The 25402-nt window shown below is 42.4% G+C and overlaps 1 protein-coding gene across 2 annotated transcripts; it reads right to left on the minus strand.

Annotated features, from left to right (window-relative positions):
* Positions 1-907: 907 nt before the first annotated feature.
* Positions 908-24056, minus strand: Abraxas1 (abraxas 1, BRCA1 A complex subunit). 2 transcript variants are annotated; one of them, XR_009381653.1, is made up of 10 exons: positions 23920-24056; positions 20158-20248; positions 19515-19551; positions 12098-12164; positions 9276-9469; positions 7043-7162; positions 6618-6702; positions 2585-2696; positions 1687-2279; positions 908-1149 (listed from the first exon to the last, which is right to left on the minus strand). XR_009381653.1 is itself a non-coding variant. In XM_059274813.1 (9 exons), exons 1-9 carry the CDS (start codon positions 24004-24006, stop codon positions 1855-1857), a joined length of 1218 nt encoding a protein of 405 aa, XP_059130796.1. In that variant the 5' UTR covers positions 24007-24056; the 3' UTR covers positions 1652-1854. The 2 variants fall into 2 exon arrangements, 1 of the variants encoding a protein (XP_059130796.1); XM_059274813.1 differs by lacking the exon at positions 908-1149 and having other exon boundaries at positions 1652-2279.
* Between the last annotated feature and the right edge of the window lie 1346 nt (positions 24057-25402).

A 25402-nucleotide genomic window follows, 5' to 3' on the forward strand; every position in this document is an offset into this window, starting at 1 on the left:
GGGATGGCACATAGACAATCTGCTTTCAGTCATCTGTGATGGGAGAAGGATCTACTGACAACTGTGGCTCTTCTTTCCCTGCCGTGAACAGCACCCGTTACTACATTACCAGTCAAACACCCCAGCCGTTTGTACAGACCATCCCCTGGGTAATAGGTGGCTTCCAGAACTACCAATGCATATCAACACCCAAGTCGAAGTGCCACTGCTAGATATAATTATGTCTTAAGTAGTTTCTCTAGGAAGCCACAGTGGAAGAACAAGGGGGAAGTATACGTTCAGTGTTAATGTCCAGAGTGAAGTGTGAAGGTACCACATGTGCATGCCATGAAATAGGTGGAAAACAAGTGCATCTGCAAGTTTCTAATCCCTGGGCTCCTGTCGTCTGCCTGAGGGAACTACACATGGATGCACACTGTTAAGTCCACCTTAACACACTGTCAGCATTTTAAATAAGAGCTGTTCTTTTTTTAATTTAAGAGATTTCTTTTGTTTTTTTAAAGACAAGGTTTCTCTGTAGCCCTGGCTGTCCTGGAACTCACCATGTAGACCAGGCTGGCCTTGAACTCACAGAGATTGGCCTGCCTCTGCCTCCTGAGTGCTGGGATTAAAGGTGTGTGTCACCACTTGTCAGGCAGGGCAGATTTATTTTTATTTATGTTTATTTCTCTGTCTGTGTGCTGTGTGTGAGAGAGAGACAGAGAGAAAGCAAAAGAGCTCATTGACTCCCCTAGAGCAGGACCCATGGCCTGTGAAGGAACCACAATCTACAGGTGGTTGTGAGCTGTCTAGTGTGGATGCTGGAACCAAACTCCAGTCCTCTGGAGTGCTTCAAGCACTCTCAATTACTGGACTCTCTCTTCAGTAAGAATCTTAATGAAGTAGAGAAAAATGAGACTTTACAAACTTTAGATTTATTACATTTATTTATGGGGGTTTATGTCTATGGCACAGTGAGTATCAGAGGCACTTGTGGAAGACGTTCTTTCCTTCCATGGCAGGAGTCCCAGGAATCCACTCAGGTTGCCAGTCTTGTCTGCAGATGCCTGTGCCAGCTGAGCCAACTCCCAGGCCCAATTTCATAAACTTTTGTGCTTCTTTTCTGTTGTGAAACAAGGCTAGTTTCTCTTTTCCAATGTGAAGAGTGTTCTAGTTAAAAGAATGCATCTATTTAAGTCTTTCCCTTGATAACTTGGGAGAAGCAAAAGATTGTGGCTTTGAGATAAAAGCATCTTAGCTGGGTGTGGTGGCATGGGTCTTTAATCCCAGCATTTGGAGGCAGAGGCAGCAGATACTTGTGAGTTTGGGGACAGCCAGAACTACACAGAGACCCTGTCTCAAAACAACAAAAACCAAGCCAAAAACCATTTGGACTATACTCAGTGGTCCATTCCTGTACCACAAATATAAATAAGGCAAACAATTTCCATTTCTAAAACGTACTTCAATGTGGATGGACAGAGGCTAAAGACACTAGACAGGGGTCATGAGATGGGAGAGAAAGAATCTACAGGGGCAAGGAAGACAACAGAACACAGACAAAAGGGAGGGAGGACCACTGCAGCAGAGGGCACAGAGAGGCTAGGAAGTGAGTAAGAGGCTGCACCTGAGCTGAACCTGTGCACATTTACAAAGTATTAGATACAAATAGGAATTTCTAAGATACTTTATAAAACATTAACTTACCTACATATTATAAACGGTTGAGCAGTAAAAAATACCTTATTCACACATTATGGACAGCTGAATACAGTAAAACATGGCCTTTATGTATTACTCCAGTAGGCAGACAGTAAAAATAGAAGAAAACAGTGGTCTGAACCTCATCAAGTCAAAACTATCATCTAACAAGAATCAAAACGTGGGAGAGCGAGGATAGTCCCCATCCTCCTCCGTGCTCCCCATCTCTGTGTCCACATCCAGGCTGCTTGAGGACGTTCTGTTTGGGTGACTGCTTCGGGAGTCTGTCCCAGGTCTGCTTTCTGTCTCCAGCAGTCGAGGTTTCTTCACAGGCCATGGGTCCTGCGTGTCTAGAGCTTTACGCTTAGTCAGCTGGGCTGCAGGGGCTGGACTAGTGTCAGGGCTGTGAACATACTCCACCATTAAGGTCAGCTTAGCCACATCAAGATGGTGGTTCGTGTTACATCCACTTTGAGAAATACGTCTATTTTTCAAAGAAATAACACAAGAATGAAGAACTTCAGATTCTGGGAAAAAGGTTCGTAAAGCTTGACAAAGAAGAATGTTCTCCTGGGGGTTGTTTTGGACATTCTTCTCTCCTAGAGAGAACAAGAAAGAGCTTAACATGTGCTTGTTTCACAATCTTTTATAATTAGCTGTGTCAATAAAGTAAAAACGATTCCAAAAGAGGGATTATTCAGAATAAGAATGACATAACGCTAAATTCCTGTTTATGTGCAACGCTATTCTATGAAAAGTCAGTCTGCCTCTTCATCCGACACAGCACACCCACCACGGTAGCACAGTGTAATCACTACTTGTGCCCAGTGCAAGGGTTGGTGGGTCAGGACGCTGGCTTGCGCAGATGTGAAGGCAGCATCTGCAGTGTCCGTTCGCTGCTTACCCGCTGCTTTAATCTGCGCTTGCTGTTCTTTTCTAACTTCTTTTAGTCGGTTTACATCCATCATTAGTTTCTCCACTTCTCGTTCACTTTGTTCAACTTTTTGGCATATACTCTGCACAATAAAATAAGGGCACAGATAAAACATTCCAGGTTTGTGCTAATGAGGACTTACAAAATAAGATTCTCAGACTGTAAAATACCATTAACCTTTTGTGTAAACCACCTTAGTAACAAGCATTTGATGTTCTGTAGATAAAGACGTGCTTCTTAGATGTGTTAGCTTCCCATTTATTTGTGGACCAGCTATTTCATTGATAACAGACCTAAGGTAAAATTCATTTTGAAATTAAAAAAAATATGTATTGGGCTAAGGTTAGAGCTCAGTGTACAGCACTTAGCTAGAATGTGTGTAGCCCAGGTTCAACTCCCAACATGTGCCCCACCCCCAACAGAACTGTGATTCTGGCATTTGGGATGTGGAAATAGGATCAGCAATTAACGGTTATCCTTATCTATAGGGAGTTCAAGGTTAGCCAGAGCTGCATAAGAGCCTGTGTCTTTTTTTTTTTTTTTAAAGATTTATTTATATATTATGTATACAGTGTTCTGTCTGCATGTATCCCTGCAGGCCAGTAGAGGGCCCAGATCTCATTACAAATGGTTGTGAGCCACCATGTGGTTGCTGGGAATTGAATTCAGGACCTCTGGAAGAGCACCCAGTGCTCTTACCTCTGAGCCTGTATCATTATACGCCCCCCCCCCCCCAATCCACACTAAAGTAAGTAAAAAGCGACTATGTTTATATGTTTTAAGGAAATCACAGAAGACTACAATTTCTGTAAGAGAGGCTGTATTTGAAAAGTAAACTGATGCTATGTGTCTCAATTTTAAAAGAATGAGTAATATCATTTTGGAAATATACCTAATAAAAGCTTATATAGGATAATGATGTTTTTTACTGTTAAATCAAACATCATTAATTTCAAAACAAAGGTCAGAATTTAAGTATGGCCAATTGTAGTGGATACTTTTTATGGTATTTGCCCAGAATACTCAAATAATCGAATCATTACCAATGTTCACTGAAGGATAAATGAGTAAAGAAGTATGGCACTGAGAGAGAAAAGCTAAAAATGATCTACTTGGAGAAGAGAGCGTGAGTGCTGAGTGTTCTAACCACAAAGATGCTGACACAAGGCATTTGTGATTTTTCTAGATATAACCCTTCTATCACACACACACACTTTACAAAAAGTTTTCCCCTTTTTATACAGGGTCTCATGTAGCCCAGGCTAGCCTCAAACTTACTGTGTTGCTGAGGATGGCATTGAACTCCTGATCCTCTTGCCTCCACCTCCACAGTGCTAGAGTGGCAGGTGTGCATTACACGTGGCTTTACCTGAGTTTTACCTGTCAATTTAAAATTTAAGAACATAGCGCATTAAAAATAAAAGATTTTGTGGCAAAGTGAAAATGTTTAATGACACATCCTTTGAAATCACGATACAAATTCCTGTTGTCATCACTGTCAAGTATGTCAGTATTTATGTGTTGGGGGAAAACTTGAGAAATGGCAAAATAAAAAAAAATAAATCACTTGAAAATGGCGACATTCTCAGCGGCCTCCCAGCACTTGGGAGGCAGAGGCAAGTGGATCTCAGTGACTTCTAGTCCTGCCTGGTCCACTTAGTTCAGGCTAGCCACGGCTACATAGTGAGACCCTGTCTACAAACAAACAAAGCTACTTGGTTTCTTCCCACAGCAGAAGGGAACAAATAACAGAGACCTACAGTCTTGGAACATTTAGTCCTAAATGGTATGTCTATCAACCCCTCCCCAGAGCTCAGGGAGCTCTATGGAAGAGGCAGGGAGAGAATATCAGACAGAGGGAATGGAGGATGCCAAGAACACAGGCCCTCTGAATCAGCAGGATCAAAGCTCCATGAACTCAGACTCAGGTAGCATGCAGAGGGCCTGCCCGGGTCTGCCAGGTCCTCTGCATGTCTGTTATGGCTTCCAGTTTAGTGGTTTTGTAGATCTCTGAATGTGAGGAGTGGGTTGCGGTTTCCTGGGCCTTCTGTTAGGCCTTTTCCTTCTGTTTCCTCCAACTCTGATGTGTTGTTTTTGTTGTATTATATTTTATTATTATCCTTTAGAAGCCTCTTTCTTTCTTTCCTTCCTTCCTTCCCTCCTTTCTTTTCTTCCCCCTCCCCAGATGGTTTTTTTGTGTAGTCCCAGTTGACCTAGAACTTCAAGGTTGGCCTTGAACTCTAAGATCTGCCTGCATCTGCCTCCTAAATGCTGGAACTGAAGGTGTGTGACACCCAGGCTTACGTGTTTGTTTTCTAATGAGACCAAAAGGGAGTAGATTTGGATGGAAGGGGAGGTGGAGAGGTTCTGGGAAGAGTAGAATGAGGGGAAACTATAATCAAGACATATTATATGAGAGAAATATTTACTTTCAATAAAAAATTTACTTAAATAAAATGGTGACATTCTCAGTGTTATTTTCAAAGTTTCTGTGTTATTTATTCATTACAAAAACTAGTATGTGAGGGTTAGAGAGATGGCTCAGCAGTTAAGGGGATCTGAGTTAGTTTTCTAGCACCCACATGGCAGCTCACAACTGTTTGTATCTCTAAATCCAGGGGAACAAATGCCCTCTTCTGGCCTTCGAGGGCAGTAGACACACACAAGACATCAAGGCAAAAAACGAATCACATCAAAATAAGTCTTTAAAATATAATATATAATGTCTGTAGTATACAAAGTGTTAACCTTTTTTTTTTCCTTACTATGCTCTACTGACAAGTGTGGCTGCCATGGAAACAGGCTTTAGATATCCAACTGAGGAAAACAACTGACCAATGTTTCCAGTTTTAGACTCATGATTTCACAATTTATTAGACAAAGCCTCATGTGTCCCAGACTGGCCTCAGATTTAGTATGCAGCCAAGGATGACCTTGAACTTCTCATTTTCCTGCCTTTACCTCCCCAGTGCTGAAATTACAGACGTACACCATCGTGTAGTGCTGGGGATCAAACTCGGAGCTTTTTGAGTTCCAGGCAAGTGTTCTACCACTGAGCCCCAGTGCTTTCTTTTAAGCAGTATCCCCCAAGGACTGCTCCTAGCCATGACTGAGCAGGTGAGGACATTAGTATGCCTATGGACAACTTTGAGTCACTTTGTCCAATTAAGGATTTAACATTTTCTCCTTTTAAGAAAGAGTCTCTCTCAGTCAGGCACAGTGGTGCAATCCCTGTAATGCTCATGCTGAGGTGAGAGCAGATTCAAGGTTATGCTCAGGTAAGCTTTCATCGAACAGTACACCCGAAACTCCCCTTGACCAGCTGTTCTCTCCACCTCCCTGGAGTCAGATTCTGCTGTAGTCCTCAATCCCTCCGATTTATTTACACTGACCCAATGACTCTCCTGCATTTGGGATCCATCCTAGGACTCCAGACTAGAATGCTGGAGTGTGGCTGTGCTTCTAAATATCTGCTTCCCTCTTCGTCTTCAAAGACTGAGGGCTGGGCCTGGTGGCACATGCCTTTAATCCCAGGAGAGCCATTTTAAGTTCAAGGACAGCTTGGTCGACTATATAGCAAGTTCCAGGACAGCCAGGGCTCCATAGTGAAATCATTTTTTTTTTTTTTGTTTGTTTGTTTGTTTTTTTGTTTTTTCGAGACAGGGTTTCTCTGTGTAGCTTTGCGCCTTTCCTGGAACTCACTTGGTAGTCCAGGCTGGCCTCGAACTCAGAGAGATCCGCCTGGCTCTGCCTCCCGAGTGCTGGGATTAAAGGCGTGCGCCACCACCGCCCGGCTGTGAAATCATTTTTCAAAAAAAGAAAAGAAGTAGTTATAGTCATGATATACTGAGCAAAATTAAACTTGTATAGCTATCCCCCAGAGGTGGTAGTCTCTATAATGGAAGTCAAAGGAATACAACATATACTCAAAAAATGTTAATTTTTCTCTGAAATAATTCATAGCAATCTACTGAGGTGAACTCTGAAGTGGTCCCTAAGTTACCTTCAATTCTTCTTGTATAGCAGCGTACATTTCATTTATCTTATGCACCTCCTTTAACGATCCATCTTCATTAAAAAACTGAGAACTATTAAAAAAAAAAGATGATTTCCTTGGGTAAATGTATAGAACTTTAAGCAGACAAGTCTAAAAGGAACAATGGTGAAAATACTCTGGTTCCACCAGGATTCATTTAGTCTTTACTGTCTGAATAAGACTCTTTTTTTTTTTAAAGATTTATTTATTTATTATATATACAGTGTTCTGTCTGCATGTACACCCTCAGACCAGAAGAGGGCACCAGATCTCATTACAGATGGTTGTGAGCCACCATGTGGTTGCTGGGAATTGAACTCAGGACCTCTGGAAAGACAAGCAGTGCTCTTAACCTCTGAGACATCTCTCCAGCCCTTGAATAAGACTCTTACCTGTGTGTTCTCACCGCTCTGCTAAAGCCAGTGGACGTACAGGAAGCAGATTCTGTTATATAACCCAGTTGATCAGACATTCCCAGATTGGCAACCACCAAAGGTACTCTATGAAAAACCCTGATGAAAAAAGTTTAAAACTGAATTTAAAATAAAAGGACAACATCTGTCATCAGAGCATGCTGCTTTCCTAACAGTATTAAAATAAAAACAACTCCCCATTATTATTTAGCATGATAGAATTTTCCTGGATAAGCTAAGTTAAAGCAACTAGTTTTTTGCTTCATTATTTTATGTGTATGGGTGTTTTGCCTGCATGTATATCCATGTACCACTAGTGCCCTTGGAGGCCAGAAAAGTATACATCTCCCTGACACTGGAGTTTACAGATGGTTGGGAGCTGTCATGTGGGTGCTAGGAATTGAACCTGAGTCCTCTGAAGAGCAGCCAGGGTTAAATGCTGAGCCCTCTCTAGCTCCTGAAGCAACTAGCTTTTAAAAGGTATCACTCAGGAGCAAGAGGCAGGCATACTTTGAGGCTGAAGTGGTCTACAGAGAGTTTCAGGACAACAGGGCTGCAGAGAAACCCTGTCTCAAAACACAAAACAAGAAAGTGAAGATGTACATAGCATAAAAAGTTGTATGAAAATGGTTTAATGGCTGCTTCACCTGGTCATGTACATGTAAGCTAAGGAGAAGCTACCCAAGAAGACTGAGCAGACTCCTGAGTTGAAGGGCCATGATAGGCAACATAGGTGACACCTGAGCTTTTTGTTGCTGCTCATCTATTATTACTGTGTGTATGTTTATAATGTCCGTGTGTCAGAAGTTGGTTCCTTTCTTCTAGTGAAGGTTCTGGGGATAGAACCCAGGGCTTCAGGCTTGTGGGACAAACATTTTTACCAGCTGGGCCATTTCACGGTCTTTATATTTTATTTTTGACTCATGGTTTCAGGTAGTCCGACCTACTTTCTAGCTCTATGTAGCTGAGCATAACCTTGAACTCACAGTCCTGCTCCCACTCAAGCACAGGATTATGGGGATGCACCACCGTGCCTGCCTGAGACCGTTAAAGGAAGGAAAAGAAATGTTGGAGATGAAGTTCAGCGGAGGGGCCGCTCATCTGCCTGGTGTAACTCCTGCACTCTGCGTCCTCAGCCCACCAAAAAGGCACAACAGGTTAAGTATCCCTAGTCCAAAAGTTTGAAATTTGAGATAGGATCTTATTATGTAACCTAAACTGACCTCAGACTCAACCCAGTTTCGACTTACTGGGATTAAAAGTGTGCACCACCACAGATAGCTTAAAATGTGAAAACTTGTAAACACTGTCATACAGAAAATTTCTTGAAGTGCTAAGGCAGGAAGATTGTGAGTTCAAAGCCAGACAGGCTCATCTGTCAATTTCTTATCCAACTCAGTTTACACAGTGATGCTGTCTCAGGGAAACATAGTGAAAACAAATGGACGATTTCCTGTCTGACTTTCATGTAACAGATCAGCACAAACACATGTTCCAAGTCTTGTATGACAACCTATTATCTATAATCCTAGCACTAGGGAGACTTGAGCAGCAGCAAGACCTCAAGTTCATGACCAGCCCAGGCTACACACTGTCTAAAAAAACAAAACAAAAACAAGCAAACAATCAAAAACCATTTGCAATATTGTTTAAAAAATTAACTTGGTTATATTTATAGGGTATATAAATATATATATTTGTTTATATGTGAGTCTGCCCCACTACCAAGGTATCTAAGTGGGTATATGCAAAAACTCTAAATTCTGAACGAAGTGTCTGGTTCTGTCTAATCCTAAGTGTCTAAGATAAGTGATATTCAATTTTAAGGTATTATGTTGAGATTTATCTTCCATAAGCAATAAAAGTAATTTTAATTGGTAGTAATTTATAATACCCAAGGTGACTGCCTGAACTCACTGCGGCAGACCATCAATAAGTGCTGTCTCTGAAGAATTTGTTCCAGTCCACACTTAAATGACAGTAACGCTTCCCATCCCAGGACACAAGAGTCCAAGTCATCGCTGCACCTGGGCTTCCACCTCCTTCCCTGCCTTTGTTTTCTCATCTATTACTAACAGACAGTAAGACTTACTTTGTCGCTATTGGGACACCTTTGGCAACACTGTATGAAAACACTTAGAGCCACAAAGCACTATAAAAACGCTAGTGTTTTTCTATTAGTTTAAACTAGCCAGAACTAAGCAATGCTTACCCCGTCTGAGGTTTATATAAGGCGTGCTCCAGGCAGTGAGTGGAACAGCTTTCTGTTGCAATACTTGGTGTTAACAGCAGAAAAACAAGCTCTGGGCTTGAAAGATGCGTCTCTAAGTTCCTGTGCAGCAACTGCTCCCTAAACGTCATCATCTGATCCGAGTGACGACGGGATCTGTACCAGCCCACCACAGTCTGAAGAGAGTGTGGGAGAAATTAAAGGTATGTTGCTTACAATTATTACATGTCTTCTTACGTCTTAGCAATAAAACTGATGGTCTTGAGGCAGTAATTGCAGTATACCCAATGGCTCCAGCACTCGAGACGGAGGCAGCAAGACTGTGGTGTAGCCCTAGCTGTCCCAGAACTCGCTCTGTAGACCAGGCCTGCCTAGGATGGGTTTAAAGCCATCACCAAGCCTGGCAAAACCTACAGAACTTAAAACGGTTTTCCAACTGCTGGTAAAGTTTGCGTTATAATAAGTCAAGAATATACCTACTTATATACTTTATTTTATAAAGTAAACAAACTGACATAGTTACTTTCCACTTAGCAAAATCCCTACAATTTTAATGCAGAAAAATAAAACAGAACAAAACAACCTTCTTGTTAAGCGGTGGTGGGGCACACTTTTAATCCCAGTACTCGAGAAGCAGGGGAAGGCAGATCTTTCTGAGTTCGAGGCCAGCCTGGTCTAAAAAAACGAGTTCTAGGATGGCCAGGGTTACACAGAGAAACCCTGTCTTGAAAACCAAAACAACAAAAACAAACAAAAAAGTCCCAAACACCAAGACAACCCCTCCCCCAAAAAACCTTCTTGACTTACTGGGTTTTTTTGTTGTTGTTTTGTTTTGTTTTTTGTTTTGTAAACTGGGTCTTGTGTACCTCAGGCTGGTCCCAAGCTCCATATATAGCCAAGGATGACCCTGAACTTCTGATCCTCCTGCTCCCTTCTCTAGTACTGGTATATGCCACCATACCTGGTTTTGTTTGTTTGTTTGTTTGTTTGTTTGTTTTTTCTTCTTCTTCTTCTTCTTGCTTTTTTAATGTGCTCCACATTTTTTAAAATGTGGAACCCAGGTCTTTAGATAAGTACTTTACCAACTGAGCTATACCCCCAGTTCCTACTCTAATTTAACAATAAAGCAAAACATTTGCTATCTTGCAATCACCATCTTCTGTTAGAACACCGACACCATTGTTTCACATACCAGGAATCACTGCCTGGAAACACGTTTATGTCCTATGTACATGCTTGATTTGTAAATGTTAAGCTGTTTTAAAAAATTTTAAGATCATATGAAAGGTTTTTGTAATCTGTAGCATGCAAAAAATTCATGATTAATAGTAAGAACTGTTTTAGACTGGAAAATAATTCTCATTACTGACTTAACTATATATTTATTTGCACATCAAAGTGAAGAAATTAGAAATGGCTCTTATACCTCTAATCTCTGCATTTGGAAGGCTGAGGAGGATAACAAGTTCAAAGACATAGTGGGCTACAGAGTGAGGCCATGTCTCAAAAACAAAACTCAGCTCATCCAGGTTAACAGCCGGTGCATTTTCCCACCTCAACATCTTGCTGGCCCCCAATATAATTTTTTTAATTTCAACCATTTCCTTTAAAACAATTTTACACTTTATGTATGTGTGTGTGTGCATGTGTGTATGTACATAAGTGTTCTACCCATGGAGAGCTCAGGACAGCCTACTGTTCTCTGTCTCTCTACCATACAGTTTCCACAGACTGACCTCCGACTGTCATGCCTCATGCTTTAGTGCTAGGGAATTGAACCCAGAACCTTATCTGAGGCAGACAATCACCAGAGCTACAGCCACAGCCTGTGTCAGGATCTCACGAGGCTGCCTAGGTGGGCCTCAAACTTGAAATCCTCCCACCTTGGCTCCCCACATACTTAGGATAACATGTCTACACTCAGTATCTAAAAGACACTCCTGTTATTAAATCTACTTTCATTCTAAAATCAGAGATGTGTGCCACCATCCCCAGTGACCAAAACTATTCCTGAAATCTACTTTTATAAAATTTTAAAGACAAAAATGCATACCTTTTTTTTGGGGGGGGGGGGCATTTTGACTGTTGAATAACTTTATCTGAAGACCAAGTACATGGAGGATTTAAATGTAATTGCTGTATAGGAAGCTGTCTCTGCATTTATATAGAATAGTAACTGCAAAGCCAGGCTCTGTGACACACACCTGAAGTCCCAGCCACTTACTACAGCAGTTTGAGACCAGAAGACAAAACAAAACAAAACAAAGATGGCAGCTCTGTGAAAATAACAGAAATGAGTTATGTTCTAGAATAAATCAGACTGGCAAAGTCTGTGGTTAAGCAATAAACCACAGAGAAGTCTATGTAAATCGTAGTAGTCAAGGAAATAGTAAGATGGATATGTCTTTTCCCATTTTATTTTATATGCAGGAGTGTTTTGCCAGCTTGTATGTCTGTGTACCATGTGCATGCAGGCGTTCACACAGGACAGAAGAAGGGATCATATCTCTTGGGACTGGATCTACATCTGGCTGTGAGCTGCCATGTGGGTGCTGGGAACTTAACCCAAGTCCTCTGAAGAACAGCCAGTGCTCTTAACCACTGAGCATTCTCTATAGCCCCAAGACGGACACTTTCAATGACTAGTTTTGCTTTTAGAGAAACATTGCTGAATTTCTGGGAAGAATAAGTCTTCTTATATGCTCTAATGAATACCACTAATACCACTTAAGGCTTCTGTAAAAGTACTCTGTTTTTAGGATCGCAAAATAGTGCAAACAGTACTAACAAAGAAAGGATAATACCTTTTTGACATTTGAAAGAATTTTCTTCAGTGCGTGTTCGTTTACTTCACCTGAAGAATTATAAAAGCTATAAAAATCAAAATTAAAGAGATTTCAAGTAAGCTAGAAATTTGAATAATTTTATTAGCATTTTAAATATTACTCCTAACCCATTACTATACAACCAAAATGCATATCTACTTGCCTATCATATGAACTCCTAAAATAAATAGTAGAGAAAAATAAAAAATTAACACTTAAATGGTAGAAACATTAGGTCCATAAGCAAAAACAACAACATAAAAGACTAAGTATGACTGTCTATCATACTTTCAAACTAAAACAGAACAATAAACTATTCATTAAATGCAAGTATCAGAAAGTTCATATCACCAGTTCACTTCTTAATAACTGATAACCCCTGTTGGAACAGATAATAATGAAGAGCAGTAACAGAGGGTTAACTTACTCATTGTTAATCCCAAAAGCTGTGTGTTTAGGGCATCTGGGGAGACTGGAGAGGAGAGGATGAATGCTTTGCAGTTGGACTTCCCAGATATAGAAAGAAGAATATTTCTAGACAACACAAACATTTACTTCTAGCTTTGCTTTCTCTTATTGTAAGACTCCCAGTCATAGTTCCTTCCCTGTAGTTTATGTAGTTATGTGCAGTTTATGTGTGTGCACACAGGCAATCAGGTGCACACGCACACAAAAGCCAAAGGGTGATGCTATTTTCCTTGCTCACTCTGGACCTGGAGCTCATAGATTTGGCTAGTCAGTGGCCAATGCACCCTAGGGATCTTCCTGTCACCTCTCTCTGCCCTCCTCCCTGACACTAGGGTTCTAGATGCATGGAGCTTTGACATGGTTCTGGGGATCCAAACCCAGGTCTTCACTCTTGTGTAGCAGGTAGCTTAACAATGAAGCCATCTTCTCAGTCCTAGTCCTTCCTTTTAGCATTAAGATGGACGATATTCCTTTTTACAATGCTGAAATGATAAACAAAATCCTACAGGATTCTATCGGTTTTTTTGTTTTTTAATGGAAATCCTTAAGTATATACTGGAAATATTTATTACATAAAACTGACCAACTATACTCTATTTGCCAACATTTTTAAACTGAGCTTGGTGGTACAAGCCTATAAATCCGACCAGGATTAAGGCAACAGGTTAAAGCAAGAGAATCTCCAGTTCTGCCTAAGCTACAAGAGTGAGTTTAAGGCCAGCAACTTAGTAAGACGATATCTCAAATAGATGAAGAAACAACTGAGATTACAGGTTAACCCAGTATGAGTAAAGCCCTTGGTTCAATCTCCAGGACCACAGGGAAAACACAACAAGTAGCCTCCATTAAAAAAGTTTTAATGAGCCGGGCGGTGGTGGTGCACGCCTTTAATCCCAGCACTCGGGAGGCAGAGGCAGGCGGATCTCTGTGAGTTCGAGGCCAGCCTGGGCTACCAAGTGAGTTACAGGAAAGGCGCAAAGCTACACAGAGAAACCCTGTCTCGAAAAACCAAAAAAAAGTTTTAATGGGCTGAGTGGTAGCTGGGTTCATTGAAGGACGTCCGCTATGACATTAGTACTTGAATAAAGACTGAAATCATGACAAGTCCAGAAACCTATGCCCAGTTCCTAGGTTCAACCCTCAGAGAAGAAGGGGACAGGGAAGGAGAAGAGAAGGACAGAGGAGAGAAAAAGGAAGAAAAAGATTTTTATTGCTGTATTTCTCTAGCATGGTTCACTTCTAAGCGACTCAACCTGGTGCCTAACGCAGTAAGTACTTCAAGGTATATAAGCACAGGCTAATAGTATAGACGTGTGAGAACAGAGTACCTCAGGGTATATAAGCATAGGCTAATAGTATAGACGTGTGAGAACAGAGTATCTCAGGGTATATAAGCATAGGCTAATAGTATAGACGTGTGAGAACAGAGTATCTCAGGGTATATAAGCATAGGCTAATAGTATAGATGTGTGAGAACAGAGTACCTCGGGGTATATAAGCATAGGCTAATAGTATAGACGTGTGAGAACAGAGTACCTCAGGGTATATAAGCATAGGCTAATAGTATAGACGTGTGAGAACAGAGTACCTCAGGGTATATAAGCTTAGGCTAATAGTATAGATGTGTGAGAACAGAGTATCTCAGGGTATATAAGCATAAGCTAATAGTACAGATGTGTGAGAACACTGAGTACCTCAGGGTACATAAGCATAGCCTAATAGTACAGACGTGTGAGAACAGAGTACCTCAGGTTATGTAAACTCAGGCTAATAGTACAGACGGGTAAGAACAGAGTACCTCAGGGTATATAAACACAGGCTAATAGTACAGACGCGTGAGAACACTGAGTACCTCAGGGTACATAAGCATAGCCTAATAGCACAGACGGGCGAGAACAGAGTAACTCAGGGTATATAAACATAGGCTAATAGTACAGACGTGTGAGAACAGAGTACCTCAGGGTATATAAACATAGGTTAATAATATAGACAGGTGAGAACAGAGTACCTCAGGGTATATAAGCATAGGCTAATAGTACAGATGTGTGAGAACACTGAGTACCTCAGGGTATGTTAGTACAGTGCTGAGAGCTGCTGGTAGCAATGGCTTTACCAGAGACTGAGGGAGTATATAACAGGTGACAACTAGTATTAACAGGTCGACCCACCAGACCCACCTCATGGGGAGCCCCCACCTAGCAAAGTCGTGGGGTCACTAGCTGTGGAAATCAGTTGTTTCCTGTCTGTAACTTTCTCCTGTGCCCCCACTATACCTCCCTGAAAGTACAGCTGTAGGGTTCTTTCCACAGCCCATTGGTAGTGCATTTTACATCTTTGTGCATATAGCTATGGATGGTCAGGAAGATGGTTTCTGCTTAAGTTGTACAATTCTGATAATACTAGAATATTTCATAACTGACATAGCAAAATAACAGCATTCTCAGTCACAAAGTCGGCTAATTTTAGACTTCAGATCTAATTCAAAAACAGACTAAGTTGCCCCTGTACAAAATATACAAAGACAAGATCCCAGTACTACTAAATCAAGGTCAGGCTTGAAGCAACTTTGGTAGACATAACCCTCTACAGTAATTGACTTTTTTTTAGATTATTTATTACGTATACAGTCTTCTGCCTGCATGTCTGCCTGCAGACCAGAAAGGGCACCAGATCTCATTATGGATGGTTGTGAGCCACCATGTGGTTGCTGGGAATTGAACTCAGGTCCTCTGGAAGAGCAGCCAGTGCCCTTAACCACTGAGCCATCTCTCCAGCTCCCAGTAATTGACTTTTTGCACATAGTCCCAGCCTCAGTTTGTGTTACAGGCTCAAGGTTCAGCCAACTGTTTACTTTTTGTCTGAGACCTCTCATCAACTTAGAGCTACACGCATGGCCAAGCTTTACTCACTGGCTGGTCAGCGCGACCTTCCTAGCCTGAGAGAAACTGTGACTTATCATGTGTTATGAGAATGGGTCAGACACTGACAATGTAACATGTAATTGTCCAGAGTTTGGGTGTGAAAGAGTATTGAGTATATGAGTGTGTGTATGCTGAGTGAGGGATGCGGCTGAATGGGCAGAAAGAAAATTTAACACAGAATTGTCCAAAGCTGGGCAGAGAAGAAGAAATGTGAGAGTCAGGTGAGAGAGTTAATGAATGAGAGGGAATGAGTAAAGAGTGAATGAATGATGCAGCAATGTGTGAAGGAATGTAACTGAGTAGAGAAATTTATAGCTGTATGTAAAGAGATGTGAGGGACTGTGTGAAAAGAGCTGCTGCTATGTAGAGGAGCTTTGTAAAGAGCTGCTGTCAGTGTGTGTTAGAGTGTGGGGGTGTGCATGGAGAACTGAGGAAAGAACACGGATAGCTAGGCAAGAGAGAGAGAGCAAGAGAGGTTTTCGGGGGACTTTTTGTTTTGGTTTTTCGAGACAGGGTTTCTCTGCGTAGCTTTGCGCCTTTCCTGAAACTCACTCTGTAGCCCAGGCTGGCCTTGAACTCACAGAGATCCATCTGCCTCTGCCTCCCAAGTGCTGGGATTAAAGGCGTGCGCCACCACCGCCCGGCGAGGATTTTTTAAGATGAAGTAAAAGAGAAAGTTACCATCAGAAAGCATGTGTGTTTCCTTATTCACCTGTCAGATAGATAGAAACTTATTTCTAAATACCTTCAGATAAAAAGTTTCGTAAAGTCCTCACTACTCTGAGGTCTTCTGTTCATAACCCTGGAGCAGTTCTCGGGAGCTGGCCTCCCCCAGACCGTGTCAGCACAGGCTAATAATACAGACGGGTGAGAACAGAGTACCTCAGGGTATATAAGCACAGGCTAATAGTACAGACGTGTGAGAACAGAGTACCTCAGGGTATATAAGCACAGGCTAATAGTACAGACGTGTGAGAACAGAGTACCTCAGGGTATATAAGCACAGGCTAATAGTACAGACGGGTGAGAACAGAGTACCTCAGGGTATATAAGCACAGGCTAATAGTACAGACGTGTGAGAACAGAGTACCTCAGGGTATATAAGCACAGGCTAATAGTACAGACGGGTGAGAACAGAGTACCTCAGGGTATATAAGCACAGGCTAATAGTACAGACGTGTGAGAACAGAGTACCTCAGGGTATATAAGCACAGGCTAATAGTACAGACGGGTGAGAACAGAGTACCTCAGGGTATATAAGCATAAGCTAATTAGTACAGATGCGTAAGAATGCTGATTTTATGTCAAGTTTCTAGAAAGAGTTTTATATGAAAACATAATAAGCCAGGTGTGGTGACACGTGCCTATAATCTAACACTTGAAAGGCTGAGACAAGAGAATCTGGATTTTAGGCCAGCCTGGGCTACATATAGAGACCCTGTGTTGTCTCCCAACTCCCCAGAAGGATAGACAGTAAAGAATTCACACTTAGGGGGCTGGAGAGATGGCTCAGAGGTTAAGAACACTGGCTGCTCTTCCAGAGGTCCTGAGTTCAATTCCCAGCAACCACATGGTGGCTCACAGCCATCTATAATGAGGTCTGGTGCCCTCTTCTGGCCTGCAGGCCTACATGCAGACAGAACACTGTATATGTAATAAAAAAAAAAAAAAAATCTTTAAAAAAAAAAAAAAAAAAAAAAAAAGAATTCACACTTAAGTGCCTAATTTTTAAGTTATTAAGTTTTAGGGTTCACTGACCTATTTTCAAAGACTTTCTAGACTTCTAAGAAGAGCCAATCAGTGTATTCAGTTGAAATGTCTAAGAAGCACTATAGTTAGTCCAGGGCTGGTACAGTTTATCTGTAAACTACAGTCAAAACATTTCAAGCCTTTCCACCCATGTCTGCTTCCTATGTGTACTCTTTCTCTTACTTTCCCCACGACCTTTAAAATATAATGACATTCTGAGATGAAGGGCTGTATAAAAACAGCTCACAAAGTTTTATATTTTGACAACCCTTGTGAATTATAAAGCTGGGTATTAATGCTTATCTAACTTAGACTTCAAGAGCTGTCATCAGGAGACTGTTTTAAATAGACTCACCTATGTGATCTATAAGCGGGAAGCCCTGACATGACAGGTTGTTAGAAAGCCTAGAGGCTGGGGCTTAGCAGAAACTTGCTCAGCAGCATCCCCAACACCACACACACAACCATTAAAAAGAAATGCCGTTTCTTCCTGTTCTGTCCTACCATTATGTCAGTGCTTCTCAACCTTCCTAATGCTGGGGCCCTTTAACACAGTTCCTCATGTCGTGGTGACCCCCCCCCAACCATAAATGATTTCTGTTGCTACTTCTTAACTGTAATTTTACTACTATTATGAGTTGTAATGTAAATACCTGTGTTTTCTGATGGTCTTAGATGACCCTTGTAAAAGGGTCACTCAACCCCCAAAGGGGTTGAGAATCATTGCATTAAGCAGGTCTGTGTTTTCCACTAAATCATGAACTGTGGCCGATTCTGGTTTTAATTGTAGATGAAGGGTATATAAACTTTGTGAAGGAGAGATATTTCCAGATAGCTCTACCCATGTCCTCTTTACCTTCAACTTAAGTGCTGACAAGGCCCAGACATTAGTGGATGGTGGGCTCTGCAGCTCAGACCCTACTAAATTGGTCTAATTCTTTTTTTTTTACTTAGTTTTATTTATTTATTTATTTATTTAATTTAATTTTATTTTATTTTTTTTTGGTTTTTCGAGACAGGGTTTTTCTGTGTAGCTTTGCGCCTTTCCTGGGACTCACTTGGTAGCCCAGGCTGGCCTCAAACTCACAGAGATCCACCTGGCTCTGCCTCCCGAGTGCTGGGATTAAAGGCGTGCGCCACCACCGCCCGGCAGTCTAATTCTTAATGGAGTCACCCAGAAAGACTGATTCACCTTTCATCGTCTCTTAATCCTTTGCTGGTCCAGAGGCCCTTCAAGAAGTCGTTTTTATGAGGTCCCATGAAGAAGCCATCCTTTAACAAATGGTTTGTATGTTCACTGTACGTAAAGGACTGCAGAAAACTCACTTTTCCTGGTGCTCGGGTAAGAGCATGCTGGGCTGCTGGCTCACACCCTCTCCCCACCTCAGAGCCTTCTTTACTGGGCATGCCCCTGTAACGCACACAGTCTTAAAGATGTCCACAAAGAGTGTATGAAGTGTGTGAGTGTAAGATAGTGATTAGCTTCCTGTGCGGCTGATATAAATCATAAATGAGACTTTAAAATGACACTATACTATCGTTACATTTGTTTGCTTGGGGAAAATGTATTGTTTGTATTTTTCTATGAATGCTAACTCACTAAGACAGTAGGAAAACGCAGGATACTAATAGCAGCAGTTCTGCTACCATCTGTCAAACCGAGGGGTAAACTTTCACTAGAGAAATGCAACAGCAAACAGGTTAAAGAATATAATTGGTAACAAAGAGAGAGAAGCGATTAATAAAGCGGAATCCAAAGATGGAAAAAACGACTGTAACTGACACATGAGAATACAATAAGAAATGAGAATACAATAAGAAATGAGAGCCGGGCGGTGGTGGAGCACGCCTTTAATCCCAGCACTCGGGAGGCAGAGGCAGGCGGATCTCTGTGAGTTCGAGGCCAGCCTGGGCTACCAAGTGAGTTCTAGGAGAGGCGCAAAGCTACACAGAGAAACCCTGTCTCGAAACCCTCCCCCCCCCCCCAAAAAAAAGGAAAAGAAATGAGAGGACTGGGTGAGAAGATGCAACCCTCAAAGTAAATCAGCTTTTCAGAGGAAGCGGAAACCAGCTAACGGGAAGGCAACTGAAGAATCACAGACGGGGTTGACATGCACCAGTGTACCTTCAAACAAACGACAAACCTCCTTCCACGTACAACTGGTACTAAGACACTTTGTATGTGTTTTCAATTACTTAACTTACAAAGAATTATTTTCATAATGGGTAATTTACTTTTTACTAATACTATTACTCACCTAAAAAGCCGGTAGCATGGAATATATTTCTGAATGTCTAGAAAAAAAGGATTTCAGGTTATTATGAGTGTAGTAATCATTTGCCCACCACACTGAGGCGTTTACCTCATGCTCCTGGCTTCACTACGTGCACAGTTCTTCATTTACTCTTCAGACACACCCCTAAGACAAACCACTCTTACTATTTCAAAGGTGAATGAGCAAAGAGGAATCACGTGACTCCCCAGCGACACAGGGCTAAAAACCCTACCTGGAGTCCCACTTGGAACTACATGTTCTATTCACTAGCCAAAGACAAACACATAGGACCCAACTTCTGATCCTCCTGCCTCCACCTTCTAGGTGCAGGGATTTCAAGTGTGCAACAGTATACCCACTCATATATTTTAATAGTTTAAACATAGACACACACACACACAGAGGCAAGATGGCTCAGCAGGGAAAGGAACCAGCTAACAAGCTTGACCGACTCAGTTCAATCCCTGGAACCCACATGATGGAAGGAGAGAACCTATTCTAGCAGTTATGCATGACACATGTATCACCCACCACAATTAAAATGTTACAAAAAAAGTAGTCACAATTATGCTGATTACAGCCAGCACATAAACTACCAAAAACCACACAGAGCTAGGTGACTCACCAATTGTATAAACGACTTTAACATTATCCATTTGTGAATCAGTAATGCTGTTCTTGGCTTCACCTTTCATTTCCCCGAGAAGAAAACCTTCCTATGAGAAGAAAAAAAAACAAGGGGCAGTCTATGAAACACACCGGATAGGTACTGTTCTGCCTCCTCCTCCTCCTATTTTCTCAGTAGTTCCCAACAACATATACAAGTGTGGACAGCTTGGAGAGGCTGTGTGGAGAAGACAGCCTGACTTTCAAGGGCTGGGTAATCATCTGGGCAGGCAGCACTAGAAGCACGTCAGTCAAAAGCAGACAAGCTTAGAACCTCTGAAGGGCCTAGCAGAGCAGTCTGTCTTGGAGCACAAGGCTCCTGTGGGCAGTTGTGAAGGGAAAGCCCATGACAAAATATCCCAAATGAGCAGCCAGAGCCTGAACTTTACATGTGTTTCTGGGAGTCAGTGGTTTCTTTTCTTTTTTTTCCCAAAGTGGCAAGAGAAGACTTTATTGATCTTTAGAGTTAATGTGGCAACCCAAATAAACATTAGGATTAACAGTTTGACTTTTAACACTAGGGTTAAAAGTTGACCTGGGGGCTGGGGAGATGGCTCAGTGTTAACAGGACCCTGGTTCAACTCCCAGCACCCACACCCAGGGGATGGCTTTGTCTGAATTCTGCAGGCACTGCATGCACATGATGCAGACATGCACATAAAATAAAAAGTTTAACTCTGAGTTACCACTCAGAACCAGTTCTCAGGCAGGTATCAACAAAACCCTCTGGACACCTGTTTAGTTTTTGCCCCGGGCCCTTTCCTGTACTCCAGCCAGTTGGCTGTCTTAGTCTACTGCTGTGAAGAGACACCACGTCCAGCACAACTCAAAGAAACATCTAACAGCAGGTTTGCTTACACTTTTAGGGCTAGTCCATTACCACTGTAGAGACGATCGCAGCACACAGGCAGACTTGGTGCTGGAGAAGGAGCTGAGCAACATGCTGATTCACAGGCAGAGACAGACACTGGGCACACACACAATCTAGAGAGACACACCTCTAGGGACACAATTGGGGACTAAAATAAGCCAGTGGCACACCTATAACCTCAACTCCTGAGAGGTAGGGACAGAAGGCCATACCCTTGGTTATGCTGGTAACCAGTTTGACAGCCTATCTAAAACCAAACCCCAAGAAGCCCAAGCTCCCACTGTAGCTGGAATTTGTCTTAGTTATCTCCTCATCTAATGTATGGACAGTAAGTAAACACTCAAGTCTAGCACAGGAATTTTAAGACTTCAGGGACAGAGGTCTGTGAATGGTGCTCACAGGGGGAGTCAGTGATTTCTAAGCTATGGGATGACACAGTGATCAATGTTTTCAGATTTAAAAATTTGTAAAAAATTATGAAATAGTAAAAATGTGGAATTCAATTTCAGCATCTGCTTCCCAAGGGGTTACTTTTAAAATACAGGCATACAAGTTTTTTCATTCCAGTGAATTCAGTTATTCCTTTAGGTGCATTTAAAGATCAAGTGTGCTTGACAGTGAACTTTTCTATTCATTAAAATTAGTTAATAATGGCTGGGCGGTGGCAGTGCACGCCTTTAATTCCAGCACTTGAGAGGCAGAAGCAGGTAGATCTCTGTGAGTTTGAGGCCAGCCTGGTCTACAGAGGGAGTTCAAGGACAGCCAGGACTATACAAAGATACAGAGAAACCCTCTCTCTCTCTCAAAAAAAAAAGCAAAACAAAAAAAAAAACAAAACAAATTAAATAAATAGTTAATAATGCCTTGCCCTCATTTCATTAAAAGTAAATAAATAAAGGAATGTCCCCAACGTCTTTTAAAAGAGCCAAGTGGGTGAAAATCCATAATTGCAAGTATTCTCGATTTTGATATTCCCAAAGTCAAAAACTAGGAAAAATATCAGTCAATTCTAAGTACTATTCAGAAAACAACTCTTGGGCTGGAGAGATGGCTCAGAGGTTAAGAGCACTGGCTGCTCTTCCAGAGGTCCTGAGTTCAACTCTCAGCAACCACATGATGGCTCATAGCCATCTGTAATGAGGTCTGGTCCCCTCTTCTGGCATTCACCAAACACGCATGCAGAACATTGTGTACATAATAAATAAATAGATCTTTAAAAAAAAAAATCAGAAAACAACTCTTAAAATTTTTAGTTAAGGAGCTGGAGAGAAGGTTCAGTGGTGAAGAGCACTGACTACTCTTGCCAAGAACAGGGTTCAGTTCCCAGTGCCCACATCTCTACCATTCAATACCAGGGGATCTGATGCCCTCTTCTGGCCTTCACGGGCACTGCCCCAGTGTAGTCCACAGATGTTCAAGCAGGCAACACACACACACACACACACACACACACACACACACACACACACCTTTAAACAACAAAACTATAGTTAAAGTAGCTGAGAAACTAGGGTCTATCACCAAGATGTAGTTTACAAAGGCTAATCTTACAAACTACAGACTTAAGAACAATCTACCTATGTTCACACTAAACATCTTCCAAAATTAGTGCCACAAATACACAAGTTTTTTTGTTTTTGTTTTTTTTTTTAAAAATATGAAGTGCTTAAATTTGTATGCCATCCTCCTGTAGGGCCAAGCTAATCTCAGTATTATGTGCTGCCCAAATGAGCTCGACACACATTTTAAGATGTCATCGGGTTGGGGATTTAGCTCAGTGGTAGAGCGCTTGCCTAGCAAGCGCAAGGCCCTGGGTTCGGTCCTCAGCTCCGGAAAAAAAAAAAAAATCATAAGGCAAAGATGTCATCTACTTGTTCTTTGCTAGGTGTTAATCTATAAGGTAATTTGATGTAGTGTACATAAGACATACTAACTACAACCTTTATTGTACATTCCTTATCACTAGGACTGTGCTGAAAAGCAACTTTAGGCAACGAAGATCTCATGCTTTAAAATGAAGGGCACAACACTTCACCTGCGTTACTCGACATTGTTCAGTACGATACTCTCCGAACTATTTCAGCGCAGTCCCCAAAGCTCACTTTGATAGTATTAGTTTCTTTCATTACGTTACTAAAAATTTATTACAAGATGTTACTTCCCGACCTCAAAGTTTTACAGTGAGTTTTTTGTTTTGTTTTTGAGACAGGGTAGCCCTAGCTGTCCTGGAGCTTGCTCTACAGACCAGGCTGGCCTCGAATTCAGAGATCCGCCTGCCTCTGCCTCCCGGTTCACAGTGAGTTTTTAATCTCCTAAATTTTAAAAGCAGACTTACAATTTTTCTTTTTCCACTTTCACTCAGTGGCTTCGAAAGTAGGCAAAAGTTTAAAGATGCACTTACAACATCTGACCCAGGACTAATTTGCATTTGTAACGGAAAGAGGCAGAGAAAGTAGCTGGGCCATCTCAGGCCAGGTTTGAGCAGCCACCGCAAGCCCCAGAACTCGGGTTGGCCAACTAACTCCCTGCAGCGGCTGCCAGCCGCGTCTACCTCGCCCGGGCCCGTCCTCCCGATTGTGGCCGCGCACGCGCGCTGCCGGCAGACACCGGCGCGGGTCCCTGGCAAAGGACCGGGTAGTGAGAGCGGGAAGCGGCCCGAACGTCCCCCGCCGAGCGGGAGGCCGCCCGGAACTTTCCTTCACGCCCAAACTTGACCAGATAAAAAGGGCCCGGACAGGAGCCGGGGAGGGCGCCCCGGTCCGCGACCCCCGCACGGCCAGCGGGAGCTGCGGGCAGCGACGGCGGGAACCACAGCCGCGCGCCCTCCTGCCGCCCGCCCGCCCGGCTCACCGTGTCGGAGTCGGTGTTGAGATGCTGGAAGGTGAGCGCGCCGAGCACGAAGCCAGACAGCACCCCCAACGTGCTCTCACCCTCCATACCGCCGCCTCAGTCGGGACCGCCACTGCCACCACCGCGGCGCATGACGGGAGGGCGGGGGGCGGAGGCGGGGCGGGGCGGGGCCCGAGGGGGCGGGGTTTGCGCCTGCGTACGGGGAGGGCGTGTTTTGGAGGGAGCTCAAAAGAGCGCCCTCTAGCCCAGGGAGGGTGATTCTTTGGTCAACTTCGCTGAGCTACCTGCGGCATACAGGCAAAATCCTAGGTATGGGTAGTTTAGGGTTACTAATGGTTGTTGCTTGGCAATATTTTAATACCCCAGATATGTCCCATTTTGGTTTTCTAACTGCCCTTCACCTATTGAAACTTAGAAGACCAATAACCAGTTTGGGGGCGGGGGCAGGGAGGGGCGCCTTGTCTTTTCTAGGATATTCCAGCCGTGTTGCATTCTTCTATGTGTGTGTGTTTGGTTCTTTGGTTTGTTTGATTGCAATTAAAAAACTCAAGATCTAAGTCTATTTTAAAGACTACATTTGAACATTATGAGAGTTTAATGATCGGCCTAATCATACTGTGCTGTGTCATTTGATATAAGTAAAGTGAATGGGAAGATGTGGGATTGACACATATTTCACACTTGTGCACATGCACAAGTACGAAAGCGATGGTTTTTAAATAACTGAAAGTTGGCGAAATAACCGACTACTGAAATGAATTACTATTACATGTCTGGGTCTTGTTGCACAACAGCCAGGATTGGCTGGGCAGTATCAACAAGGAAGAAGGCAGAGCTACACCCCGTTGCCACTAATCGCTTGTGAAGTTCTCTTTCCCCTTAGAGGATTTCAGGGTAGCAGTATGAAGTGGAGGAAGGAGTTATTAAAAGACATCTCATACATGAATTTTCAGCACAGGGGTTAACAGAGATGCCCAAGGAAAGCATAAGGCATACTGAAGCATGGACGTGAGCTTAAGAGAGAGTTGCATCTACATCACATATGTATATAATGGATATAAATTTTTGTGGGACATCATATGTATCATATGTATATATAATTGTATGTGACATTTAATTTTCAGAAAAGTAGTATGTTTATCTAAAGAATTACATGAGCAGGAGGTCAAGGTGATGGCAGAGGGAATAAAGACAAGAATACAAGAGTACTAGCCAACAAAAGTCCCACTCAGCACCTAGTTTTTCTGCCCATTGACCTCTGCACTTCCTTTCCCTCCTTGTGAAAGTGTTTTCATTTACTGGTGTTCCCTAACATGGAATTGTGGGGGGAAGGTAGTTAACTTCATCTTCTCAGAGTACTAACTCTTAAATAAACCTGGCTTCCTTCCAGCTCTCATTCCCTGAATATTGGCTTTTAAGTATGGAACAGACGAACTTGGGTCTGGTAACATTTCTGCTGAGCAACTGCATTAGTTACTTTTCT

This window comes from Peromyscus eremicus, chromosome 10, assembly GCF_949786415.1.
Source record: "Peromyscus eremicus chromosome 10, PerEre_H2_v1, whole genome shotgun sequence".
NCBI classification, from domain to species: Eukaryota; Metazoa; Chordata; class Mammalia; order Rodentia; family Cricetidae; genus Peromyscus; species Peromyscus eremicus.

Coding starts and splice junctions, on each gene's coding strand:
- Abraxas1 (XM_059274813.1), bottom strand. CDS start 24,006: ATGGAGGGTGAGAGCACGTTGGGGGTGCTGTCTGGCTTCGTGCTCGGC. Junction 20,249..23,919: donor TCAACACCGACTCCGACACG/GTGAGCCGGGCG, acceptor TTCTTCTCATAG/GAAGGTTTTCTTCTCGGGGA. Junction 6,703..7,042: donor AGAGCGGTGAGAACACACAG/GTAAGAGTCTTA, acceptor TTTTTTTAATAG/TTCTCAGTTTTTTAATGAAG.